Source organism: Actinia tenebrosa, unplaced genomic scaffold, assembly GCF_029948245.1.
Source record: "Actinia tenebrosa isolate PJP-AT-01 unplaced genomic scaffold, QUT_ActTen_1.0 PGA_scaffold2__45_contigs__length_23673736, whole genome shotgun sequence".
Taxonomy (NCBI): Eukaryota; Metazoa; Cnidaria; class Anthozoa; order Actiniaria; family Actiniidae; genus Actinia; species Actinia tenebrosa.
The window spans coordinates 15,953,396-15,966,668 of NW_028292579.1; the positions used below are offsets into that span (position 1 = coordinate 15,953,396).

Genomic DNA, 13,273 nt, shown 5'->3' on the forward strand with positions numbered 1-13,273 from the left:
AATTATGGAAAGACAATGGCTAGTCATTTTGATGTTACTTTATGTGGTATTGCGTACGTGCTGAATTCTGTACCCTGGAACCCAATCTTAAACCACGGAGATGAGAGACGATGGCAGTACCACTGCACCACCTCTAATTTCCTAGGACCAACTAAGTCGTTTGTCATGATTAATTTTATCAGCTAACACAAGCGTTTCTTTAATCCATACAGGTGTTGGAAGCTGGTAACTATGAGATGAAAACCCACGCATGCGCAACATGGCTGGGCGAAGGACCAGACTCGGACATGGCTGTCATGGAGCTTGGAGTGAGTTCTGGTTTTGCACCCGATCAAGACGCCGTGAATGAGGTAAATGTTTTCTTGTAAAGCGGACTCTGTTTAAAATGTTGTCATTGGAAATTGATAAAGCACGTGGTAGGGGCATAAATGTCACGTGACATTGCCTGTATTCATTGGCTTTCATTTCTGTCTCGATTTGAAATATCCCGTTGGAAGATAAGAAGTAGCACGTGATGGGTATATGTATGACACGTGACAGATGCATGGACTGTACGTGATAGCGCGTACTTTTTTTCTGTTTCTAATTGAAATTTTGCAATGGAAAACTAGAAGTAGGTCAGCACATGACAGGTGCGTGAATGGCGCGTGACATCGCTTGACATCGCCTTTTTTGGCCGGCTTTTTTGTGTATAGTTAGATTCACGTCGAGTTTATTAATTGAATAGTTTTCTGTGATTAATTTGTCTGTTTTTATGGTTTTCTTAGATGTTGAAAGACAGAAGTGTAAACGTCAAGAGAGCCGAGACGGTTGACAAGAAACTCATTCTTTACTTTGATAAGGTGAGCTAAACATCTCAACTCACTGCGTATTACGTCATTGCACTAACAGGTCACGTGACCACATCACCCTAAAATCAAGCACTAGTTTGAAAAGGAACTCCAAAAGTGAAAAAAATCATCTCGATATTACTAATGAAGTGACGCCATTATCGTAACAAAGCTTCGTATATTTGCTCCCCTGAACGTCCCATAATGCCTTGCGATTCAAGATGGCCGCCGTGTTGTCGAAGATGTCCATTGTTTACTAGTTATTTGTTATTTCACTCCAGATCAGTAAAATCAAAGCTACATGTATCAACATGCGATATGAGCGAACCCATCCTGTTGGGAAAGGACAGCCTGTACCTGCCGTCATATACGACTATTACAACCCCGGTATGTATTGAGGAAATAGATAACGCGCGCGTGTGCTTTGTGCAGTCATAAAGCACGCGGGGGTTGGCGGAACACGAGAGACGTGTTAGGAAAAGAACGACGCGTAGTGTAGTGGACACTTCTCGACTGAGTGTTCTGCCAATCCCCAAGTGCTTTATAACGGCACACGGCACCGCAAGCGAGTTTTAAATTTCTTTTATAAAATACAAATTACAATGATAAGTAGGAATGACGCAACGGAAAGTGCGCGCGAGTGCAATGTGCTCTTATAAAGCACGCGCTCCAAGCCAATCAGAACGCGACATTCATTACAGTGATTTTATAATTATAAGTAATACCGACATAATATCTATATACGATATACGTATACATATACATATGCAATCCCAATATACATAGGTCCCGATATCTATCTTGATATACATCTGTAGTAACCTTGGTATGTATTCGATATACACCTAATTGAAAAAACGTTGTCGGGTTCAAAAAAAGGTTATATCATCAAAGCTAAGACTGAAGGGGAGCATGGGAAGACAAACAATTATGCTAATTTCATGCGTATTGCAATTTTCCCTGGTTCCTGTGCACATTTTATGCATCATGGCTTTGGCATGTTGTTAATCTAGGTCGACCGACTTTGCTCTACTGTGCATTTTTACATGTCTATATGCAAATATAATACACATTTCGGAGTACCCAAAATTCTTTTCGGTCTTAGCTTCGATGATATGACCTTCTCGAACCCGACTACGTTTTTTCCGTTAGGTGTATACACGCTCTTGAATTTAGGTTTCATCTCTATCCTGTTTAACTCTGTCTTTGCACTGGGCAAGATTCTTTGATAGTATTCCACTATTGGTGGCATTATTAATTATATGTATTTTGCTCTGATTGGCTGTTATGTCAATACATTCTCACGCGCGTTCTGATTGGTCTTTAAGTACACCCCAGTCTCATATGAAACTCATAAAATCAGGCTTTCGTGCAGAAAGCTTTTCCTCTAATCTAACAAAGCCAAGTTTCCCACTGTGTACTTTAATTGCTGAACTCTGCTCTATAAGAGCATATTGTTTGTTATTTAAAGCGCTTGGGATTATATACCGATCAAGTAATAACACTGATTATGATCCATGATCCTGCTATGATTAATGTTATTGCAGTCATTCGTAGAGGTCTCTTTGTCGTGTTCGTGTTTCAGTGATTTTACGATAAGAATTGTTCAAAAAAAATATCTAGAAAGATGGATCCAGGTTTTGAAAGATAAACAAAACCTCTTATTTATCATAGTTTCCTTGTTATAAAAGAAAAAAACCCGGGTTTTTCTTATTTTGCTTCGCAATCGAGTCGCTCCTTAAAAGTATTCCATCTCATCATCTTTCGTACTTTTTGGCGCTCTAGGTTGATTAACAACATTACGAACAGCACCGCGTTATTTTGTTTTGCTCAAAAATTTTTTCGTAATTGTTAAAAAACTCAAGATTATCGCACAATTTTACAATTTTTGGAACAAAGTTTTTGCAGAACTTTTACTTTAAACATTTTTCGTATTGAACGTTTTTACATTCGGATTTTGTACATCCTCATAAAATCGTTCAATCAAAACGCGTTCTGTTTATAAAATTCATAAAAAAATTGTCAATTGTTCTAAATTTTACACAAATCTCTTGTCTGTTTTATTTCCATTGCTAACTAACTCCCCTTAAAAGACTCCAGATTTAATTGTATTATCGTACAATTTGTACTTTACAGTACTCTTTGTTATCGTAAATCCCTTCAAGCATTCCAAACGTTACTGCTCCAAAGTTTGGCAGAAGTTATAAATATTGGCAAATTTTCACAGCCTGCTGTCGCACGTCTGTACACTCATGCAGTAAGCTTCTGAAATTCGTTTATAAAATTACATTGACTGGATGATTATATTTGCTCGACTTTTTGTACTTTGTTTACACTTTTTAGAAAGAATTCTACCTTGTTATCAAGACATTCCACATAACACGAAAGACCAACTCTTAATTGGCTTTTCACTATCGTGTTTGCAACTTATAAACCAAAAATGTATCCCAAGTTATAGCTTTCAATAGTTAAAAATCATTTAATGAACGGAAGTTTTGCTTACAATCGTGAAATCGTTCTAATTTCGTTAAGAAAATAAATAACCATCGTTTATAATTGGTTTGCTTGAGTCGGCAATTAAGAATATGAGTGCAAATGAGAATCGGCACAAAAATGGATTCCCTACCACTTTGATATCAAACTAAAAGTAGTGTACTTCATAAATCAGATGAAATCTGGAATTTTGTATTCATTCGATGCAAAATAAAGACGATTTGAACTGCTTCGATCTGATAAGCTACAATTTAATTACTGTCAGTGATTATTGACGATAAAAACCGCTTTTTGTTATTGTTTTAAGTGAGCTTGTTATTGTCCTAAAAGAGGTGTTATTGCGATGGCGTAGAGATTTGAAATTAAAAAGCCAATCGGAGAGGTCATTACATCATTTGTTAATCTTACTTCTCATAATAGAGGATTCTGATCTTAAGGATTATTCGGTCTGTATGGAGTATGAATATTGAAAAGGGTGATATTTTAGCGAGTCGCTTTTTGTCGAGAGAAGATGGTTTGCGAAGCTTCTTAAAAAGAGCTTGGAAAACGTGTAAGCTTTGGTGAACGTCAAAAGCGTGTGATTTTTGGTGTGAGCTTTGGCGAAAGTCAGTTCTGTTTGGTTTCCATCTACCCAACTAGAACTTTACACTTATAATTAACAAAAACAATTATCAATTACAATAATTTGCTTTAAAAAAAATTACCATTACAAACGTGGTATTGTGAAGCTTTTGAGCCTCAAGAAGAATGAGTGAATTCTTGTTCAAAGCATTCCATCTTCTCAGGATTTTTACAGCTTTCAACCACTTCGAGCCATCAATATATCAACACCTGTCGAGAATGGGGGAAAACTACTCGGCTCCTAACTGATAGTCATAATATTTGTTTGATTCAAATATACTCGTTCTTCGACGAAGAAATGGTGGACAGCTTGAATGCAAATTTCGATGTCGTTGACGTCGCATACAATTTACTGCTGTTCTCGACAAGGAAAGAATGTACCAGAGCTGTTGCTTATCAAGAGCTTGAAGATAAAAGTCTTGCTAAAGCTATACAACGCTGGGTAAGGAGTGACGAAGAGATTTATCTCGGGTTTTTACTGCTGTACGAAGGAATTAACGTCTTGTACTATGGAACGACGGGGAACGAAGATAACCCGGGAATGGCCGAAAATCACGAGCCGAATGAGAAGGAAAAAATGCTGCAGGGTGAAGAGAATAACGAGTCTTTTCAACCAAAGACACAACAAACGAATCGAAAAGGAAGATTTAAAGGAATCTTTCAGTGTCTTCGTTCAAGGAAAGATAAAAATATCTCAACGAAAAGCGGATCTGACCAGGAAATCGAATTATCCTCGCTGTCTTGTATCCCAGAAACAAGCGAAAAATCCCTCAAAGAAAGCGCGGAAGAACAATTGCAAGACTCTATTGATGGACTCGATTTTTTCAACGATGGTTTTCGTGTGACGATTTGTGAACCTGAATTAGATCTTACGACAACCGAAGATGAAGAAGACAATACGACGCATGCGCGAGGAAGAATAGCGGACACTCTTTCTAATGGCGTCCATACAAAACCTCTTGGTCAATCGCGCAATGAAAACATTAACTTAATTACCACTTCAAGATTCTTAGAAGCGAGGTCGAAATTTCAAGAAGTCGATAGTCGTCTGAAAAGATACCCTTTAGACCAGAGACAGATCTCCTTATCAAACAGATTAAAGTTTTTTCGATTAGCGATAGCTTGTACCATGCTTATGACCATTAATGACCCAAAATTAGGTCTCGACGACTGTAGAAATCGTATTGACCAGTTGAACTCAATGAAATACGTAAGACGTTTAGTTACGAAAGCGCTTGAGGCACCGTCTGGTCTGAGACGACGAGTAAATAGAAAACTGTGCGGTCAAAAGTGGAGAAAAATGCTGGAAAAAGTGCATTTTGTAAATTACATGGTTTGGCAGTGGATAATGATGTGGAAGGATACGCCAAAAACCGGTTTGGAACTGGAAATTCCTGTTATCCATGCAGATTTTGGCGCCGTTCAACCTGTAGATGACTGGAAACTACGAGACAAGTGTCAGACGTGTGTGGAATTTGGGCAACAGATGGTTCACTCGTGCACCTTGGCTGTCAACAGTAAAGATCAATTGATTCTAATAGACGCTAATAATATCGTTAGTACTTATACCATAGAGGGCAAGCAAGTAATGTCATTCAGAGCCTCGACTCGAAGACACCCTCATTCCAGATGGATCATTGGATTAGATGAAATGGATAACATCTACGTTGGTAGTACTCTGGGAATACGCTACCATAAAAAGCGACCTCTCTCGGTATTCAGTCCCGCGGGACGCCTCGTAAGTGAGCCCGAACTGCGCGGGATGCGAGGAAAGTTCAACCTTTACACCGTGACGAAGAAGGGACTAATTTTAGTCCTTACCGTCGGAGCGTCTGTCGGGAATGTGGTATCAGTACACCAGCAACAGGACAAGCAACTCGTTACGTCTTTTCAAGTGAGAGAGATTGAATTCCCCCGCCATTTCACTACAGGTAAAGACACCATTATCGTCGGCGGAATGACTTCCACAGAATCTAACGAGTTCGCTTTTCAAGTATTCGATCAATCTGGTCAGCAGTTGTTCTTTTTCAAACCGGAAGTGGATTTCCAAACCTGTGCAGTCGATCCGTGGACTGGGAACATTTTACTGGTGAAAATCAACAGGCTTCGAGATTATCGGTATTATATGTGCGATACTGTCGTATTGACCGGTGAAATCCATATCCTGTCACCGACTGGTGAAATCATTCAGTCCAGGGTTAAATTAAGGTGGCCATTTTTGGTCGTTGCCGGGGTAACGGTGCTGAGATGCGGACTAGTTGCCTTGGTAACGGTTGAAGATCCATACTATGCAATCCATATCATTTGATTCCAGAATTTGACATGAAATACCTCTTTAGCTTTGGCCGAGATTGTCTTTTCACATTTCAGACCACATGTCATTCCCTAGAGTATCATTTCTTTGTTTAACGGTTGTGCACGAGAAGACACATGAATATAGTTACAACGCGAACAAAGAATCTTATTCTCACTGAAGGGAATGACACGTTGCCTGAAATGGGGAAACATTACTTCCAAGTTAAACATTGCGCACTAGCTATAGTACCATTCTAAGGAATATACTGTATTTACCACAGACAGGAGAATAATAAGGAATTAATGTCAAGCTTATCACTAACATAAGAATAATATTTTATTAAAACACATGTACAAGTAGAGCTTTTTTCTTTAGAGTTATTGAAATAAATTAAAACCACTTCTGGAATGATTGTAATATCTGGTTGTAGAGAGAGTGTAAGCAAACTAACCTTGAAATTACCCCTTATATTAGCAATTGTGGCGTAGATGCGCGCGCTACTAGAGAAGCAAAAGGTCAATAGTTCGAACCCCTAGCCATGACCTCACACACTTGTTCAGACCCCTCTATAGTCTGGGTAACTTTAGCTTTAATTTCTGAGCACCTATGGAGACGGGACGTAAAGTGCGCACAATCAGCTTCTGAGAAGACCAGCCAAGGGTGGATCCAGCCAAAATTGGGGGGGGGGGGGGGGCTAATTGAGTTTCTTCCATCAACACAACGGAAAACAATGAAAAAAAGCATCTAATTCTTCAGTTTTGTTTTGTTTTGTTTTCCGCCCTTTGCCCCCCCCCCCCCCCCCCCCTGGATCCGCCCTTGCCAGCTACACCAGTTACTAGCTGAAGGAACATTGCCTTTTTTGCCTTTGGCTTTGGGTGGGCTATAGTTGCTTGTTGTAGGAATGGATGAGTGCATATCTTATATCCGTGAAAAACATAACTAGCAAAATTGTACGAATTAATGCAAAGTTTTGTTGATCCACTGAGGTCTACTGAGGTCTACTGAACTTACGTAATTTGTGCAAATTTGTGCAATTTCTTACGACGTTTTTCACTCTTGTGTTGTTTTTTTTTTTCGATGATGGTCTTCAAGATGTTAATCGTTAAATATATTTGTTGTATTCCAGAACACCGTGCAGAAGCGTTGTACACATCTGACAAGCTAAGAAACACTGGTGTGTGTCGCGTGTGTCCCATGTGCATCAACTGCAATCATGCATACAAACCCAAAGATGATCCTTCCAGAAGTTCATCTTCAAATCATCGAAACATCATCACTATTACTGTTTACCTGGTTACCCTGGCGTTATTTGCTGTGTGTTAATGTACAGAGGAGAAAAACGACAAGGCTGCTACTTTCGCTATTTTTTTCTTTATCTCTCATTCATGCTTAAAAACGTTTAGTGTTTCATTCGTGTCTCTTGTGTTTTAAACTTTTCACCAAATTCTGCTAACCTCGAGCAATAGTCCCCTTCAAAGTTCCCTGCGCCATCTTGAAAGGCAGCCGTGCCTCTGCATCGAAGCGAGACGAACGGTGAGCTTGCAATGATAGAGACCTTTTTTTAACACCTTGGACAATTATTCACATGTCTCTATCATTACCAAGCTCACCGTTCGTCTCGCTTCGATGCAGAGGCACGGCTGCCTTTCAAGATGGCGCAGGGAACCGTGAAGGGGACTATTCTACTTCGAGGTATTAGCGAAAATGTTAGTTTTCGTGCTGATCAAAATATCATCTCTCCCAACGTTCAGGGCGTTATATCTCAAATACGCATTCCTTAAATTTCCCCAAATTTTGGTATTTTGTTAATCAGCCCCAAAAGAGCCTGTTTATGAAATATAAAGCTTATTAACGCATAAACGTCGAAAGTAGAACCCGTTTTTCTGCCCTGTTGTGTTAATGTACTGCATGGGAACTACTGGATGGTGGCAGCGGAAGAGTGTCTATTAGGATGTGGGAAGGGTTGGGTGGGCAAACGTATGGGGTCCCAGTGTTATATTGCACTGGGAACGACTTTAAACATTTTAATTTTTTTTACAACTTTTAGATGATCATTATTTTCACACCTGAATTTTTCAGTTGAATTTAAAAATTGAAAGAAAAAAGAATGATAATAATAAGATAATGCCATCGTGCAAACGTCCTTTGCTGAATTCATGCTTGTATTTCTAAAAGTATTAAACACAAAAATTCGTTTTTAGATCAATCAAATATTGTTACGTTACATGTACTGGATAATTAGAAATTTTTTAAAGACCACAGCTTTATAAATGCCCTGCTTCGAGAGTTCTTTTTGTAGTGTGTTTCGTTTTATTTTGCTGGTTTTCATTTTTGTGGTTCGAAAAGATGAAATACAAGCCATTACATAGCGAAAAAAGAAAGAAAAAAAACGACCTCTGCTAGCAGGGTGTTTTGTAAATAATATTGCAGTAGACTTTTTAGTTTTTCGATCGTATACCACGTGTCATTCCCTTGAATATTGTTACGTTACATGTACTGGATAATTAGAAATTTTTTAAAGACCACAGCTTTATAAATGCCCTGCTTCGAGAGTTCTTTTTGTAGTGTGTTTCGTTTTATTTTGCTGGTTTTCATTTTTGTGGTTCGAAAAGATGAAATACAAGCCATTACATAGCGAAAAAAGAAAGGAAAAAAAGGACCTCTGCTAGCAGGGTGTTTCGTAAATAATATTGCAGTAGACTTTTTAGTTTTTCGATCGTATGCCACGTGTCATTCCCTTGAGTATTGTTTCTGTGTTTACCAGCATTATTTGAGAAGTTACATCGTCATGGACTGCTGTACTCAAAACCAAAGATCTCGTCCTCAAGGGAATGATACAAGGTCTAGAGTAACAAAACATGATGTCCAATAATTTTTAATTATTTATATTTACTCTAAAGAGAGAACATACTCACTGATAAATAAAATAAGTAGCGTTATAAACGCTTTAAACACCATCTTCAGTTTGTCCCAGTGCCTTTGGAATGTGTCTATGTATATTAATTAATTTAAACCTACTAATGATCTATCACATGCATGATTCCTGCGCGCTGATTGGCTGAGCTACTATATTAATATATTAGTAACAGACCACAAGTAGCGAAAAATGGCAGTAAACAACGCAAAAAAAAATTATTTCAGTCCGCAATTTCAAGTTTGTATCAATTTTTGGATCAATAGTAAAACAACTAGACCTCTCGCCCTCATGTTTAGCTGCGTAGCGGCGCTTTAGGGGATTAGGGAAAGGATGGAGGGGAGTGGGCGTAATCTCTTTCTCTCTCTTCCCCCCTCCCACAATCCTCTAGAGCACCGCTACAAAGTTTACATCATGGACACCTCGTGGTCTACGAGTAAATAGCTCATCAGTCGGCCTTTTTACCATCCTTTGTTATTATATTATTTACTGGGGTGCATGTTTATTTTCCTTGTCAGAAAATGCAGAAATTGCGCAATAGTCCACTAGTCCTTTGCGGGCATATGATATAGAGATCCAAGCTCGTGCAGTAAATGTTCTTGTCTGCAAACGTTCCCAGATAGATAGGAAAACATAGCTCTACTTTTCGCGGATCCATAATGTTTATAGTGAAACGTCTGATCGAACTTATACAGGCTTATAAGCAACCGACTAGGAATAAATCTTTTTTCACTAAAAAGATTTCCTTATTGTCGAAGATTTAAATCTAATAAAAAATGTATAAAAAGAAAGGAAAGATCTTATGTAGATAAGATGGGATTCGAACCCACCAAAAGAAATTCAAAAAATACGACTCAACTGTGCCATACCCCCGAGACATCCGCAGAGCTGAGGCGGCGTATGGACTTCGGACCTGACGGCGATTAAATCCTTCTGCCCTTGGGTGTACGAATTACGCAAGAAAATGTTCTAGCCGAAGCATCAGGGGAGAGACCAGCCGGCCCCCAGACCATATCGGCTAATCCCTTGCATCTCTGCCACGCACGGAATCGGTTGAAAGTATAATGTTAAAAAGTCTAGTCTATTCGGTGCATTGTTTTCACGGCTATTGTTATGCTGATTGACCTGGAACCGTGGTCCAGTGGATAAATCGTTGTCGTTCAAGATACTGAGTCAAGCTCGTCTGAGGAGGGTTAGCACTTGGATGGGTGACCTAAACATTATACCTACTCACACTTTGCTCATTTTTTCCGTTTTTTTGTTTGTTTGTTTTTTTCATTTCAAAAATAATAAAATATAGAACAGTGAAGCTTTTCTATTTTTGAGTAACCTATTTCTGTCTAGTCAAATCCGTTAAATTGAAATCCAAAAAAGAATATGCGTAGACATTATTTTCCAACACACGATTGCCAGCCCCATTTCCAAACGATGATTTTGATAAATTGAACATTGATTGGCAACTGTCACTTGAATATAAATCAGACTTTAAATGGGATCCCTGTAACATATGTCCGCAAAGGACTCTTGGGTAGTGCCTTGAAGACCTTTGGGTACTATTGCGCAATTTGGGCATTTACGTGACGCAGAATACGGAGACACGCAACTCATCTTTAGAAACTGCTGATCAACAATTCCTAGTACGTGGGTTGCCTGTGGCGATCCCATGATGCATTTTTAATTACCATGCTATATCGTGTGTACAGGTCTTGTTTACGTGTGAATTTTATTTATTCTCGATATTTCAATTCTTCGATGGCTGAATTAAAAACGGCTGATCTGAGTGATGCATATAGTGATATTCTCCAATATGCAGAGCCAATTTTCAAAGATTATGGCGGTAAAAAGACGTTCGGAGGAAAGATATCTACCGTGAAATGTTTTGAGGACAACGTATTGGTGAAAAAAGCCCTATCTGAACATGGACACGGCAAGGTAAAGGTTCTTGAATAAGTGTGTTGATTTCCAGTTCCAATATTATATATATTAAGAACATATGAGCGTTCTTACACGTTGCATTGAAAAAAGCTGTACCACAGGAAGCCCATCACACTTCGGACTTTGGACAAGTGAAAACTTGTGGAATGCCCTCATCAACGTGTGTTGCACTGCTAATGTGGTGCATGGTTCTCTGTGACCAATGCGACCCAGTTTGTTCCTGGGCTCGGTATCATATGTGTATAGAGTTGCATGTTGGTACTCCAGCATCTCTATTTTTTCCTCCTTCTGCAAAAATCAACTTCTAATTTTCAATAGACCTTTATCAGGCTAGCGTGACATTATAAGATATTAGATTTGTAGAAATAATTCTGATAAATCAAATATTTTATAGGCAGTGTCTAGATACCCGGCATTGATTTTCAAAATACTAGATACTAGTATCCTGGCAGCTTTTGATTTTCATGAAAAATCCTAAGCCCTAATCCTAAACCTTTGAATCCCTGAAAGTTATTATAAGATATGATTTTTCTTGAAAATCAAAAGCTACTGGGTATCTAGTATTTTGAAAATCAATCCCGCGTTCCTGAGTAGCTAGACACTTCATATTTTATAATGTCATGCTAGAGTGATAAGGATCAATTCAAGCTGGCATCGATTTTTTAAAGTATTTAACCACTGGCTTAGGAGACTACACGTAGGTAATCATGCACTCCCTTCCTCAGTGCTTGACTTAAAAAAACATTTACATTGATTTGGGACATGGTAATCAATTTCAGGTTCTCGTCGTTGATGGTGGTGGATCGATGAGAAGAGGAATGCTTGGAGATAATTTAGCTACCATGGCGGTTAACAATGGTTGGTCTGGCGTCATCATGTATGGATGTATCAGAGATTCAGAAGATATATCAAAAATAAGTATTGGTGTTAAAGCACTTGGAACTATGCCACTAAAGAGTATAAAAAAAGGAGAAGGTGATCGCGATATCCCTGTGAAGTTTGCTGGAGTGACGTTTATGCCTGGTCAATATGCTTATGCTGATGTTGATGGAGTAATTGTTTCACCCAAGGAACTTACTTTACCTCCTCCAAAATTATGATATGAAGTAAATAAAAAATTATAAAGAAATTGTAGTTCTAGTAAACACCTAAAGATATATCCAATCCATCAATCAATCAATCAATCATCAAAGATATCAAAGATATATCCCTTATTCAAAGAAGGGTTGATCAATTTTAATCTTCATTCTGGATGCCACTCTACCAATGGCCCTGGGTTGGGGGGAGGGGGGGGGGGGGGGATGCCGGGGTAAAAGCAATGGGTATGCTTGTCAAAAATTTTCAAAAATAAGAAGAAGACATGGCCAGATGATTTTTAACCCCTAAGAGATACTCTAAGAAATACCAAGAAATGCCTAAATTCTAAATTTCAATTTTAACACCCTAAAAGATGCCAAATCGCTGCTTTTTACCCCTAAGAGATATGATGAGCATATCTGATACTGTCACTGCCGAGTTCCTCCATCCCCCTATAGTGGGGGTACCCATGTGCTGAATCTAGTGTAATGAATTAGAAGTGGCATAGTGGCAGCACCATTCACATATGCCCATAACATCATACCCTCATCATTCCTTGGAAATTTAAGCCATTCTCTTCAATTCTTAGTTATCAACTCATGTTAAATTTCTTAAAAATATGATCTGAATGTAATTTTCTATAACAAAAACACATTTTTTATGATGGAGCATGTTCATTGAAATGATGTAATAAATGAAAAGGATGTAAATTATCCTAAGAATTTTAAAAAATGACTCTATTTAAAGTTTAACTAATTCTTTTTTGATTACAATTAGTGAGAAGAAGGGAGCATTTTATTTATACCTCAGAAAAAATATTCTAGAATCTTAAAGAGTCATAAACTAATATAACTGCAAATACAAATTGATACTGGGTTTAACGTGTGACATGGTAAAAAATTGGTAAAGATTGAAGACCAAATCCTCCCTCCCCTAGCCCCAGGCATCTTTAGGGGCAATCCAAAAATCCCTCCATATGAACGGTGTCTGTGGAAAGGGATTTTTGTTGCTGCACTAAGGCATGCCTGATAAGGAGGCTACCCCCCCCCCCCCTTCCCCCCCACTTCACACAAGGGACATTTGGCATAATGTTTGTTATAAGCTGTT

At 38.6% G+C, this 13,273-nt stretch overlaps 3 protein-coding genes across 4 annotated transcripts in view; all 3 read left to right on the top strand.

Annotated features, from left to right (window-relative positions):
• Positions 1–9,197, top strand: part of LOC116297833 (CD109 antigen) — a 45,082-nt gene extending 35,885 nt beyond the window's left edge. For both annotated transcript variants that reach the window (XM_089033874.1, XM_089033873.1), the window contains exons 35-38: positions 213–350; positions 768–842; positions 1,112–1,217; positions 7,367–9,197. In XM_089033874.1, coding sequence (XP_088890000.1) covers positions 213–350; positions 768–842; positions 1,112–1,217; positions 7,367–7,563 — 516 coding nt within the window. In that variant the 3' untranslated portion in view covers positions 7,564–9,197. The remainder of the gene's footprint in view (positions 1–212; positions 351–767; positions 843–1,111; positions 1,218–7,366) is intronic.
• On the top strand, positions 3,820–6,626 carry LOC148909415 (uncharacterized). The gene has a single exon (XM_089033574.1). It carries the CDS (start codon positions 4,243–4,245, stop codon positions 6,250–6,252), a length of 2,010 nt encoding a protein of 669 aa, XP_088889700.1. The 5' UTR covers positions 3,820–4,242; the 3' UTR covers positions 6,253–6,626.
• A 1,655-nt stretch (positions 9,198–10,852) lies between the features above and the next one.
• Positions 10,853–12,355, top strand: LOC116297838 (uncharacterized). Its single transcript, XM_031706147.2, has 2 exons — positions 10,853–11,086; positions 11,869–12,355. Exons 1-2 carry the CDS (start codon positions 10,907–10,909, stop codon positions 12,187–12,189), a joined length of 501 nt encoding a protein of 166 aa, XP_031562007.2. The 5' UTR covers positions 10,853–10,906; the 3' UTR covers positions 12,190–12,355.
• The last annotated feature ends 918 nt before the right edge of the window (positions 12,356–13,273 follow it).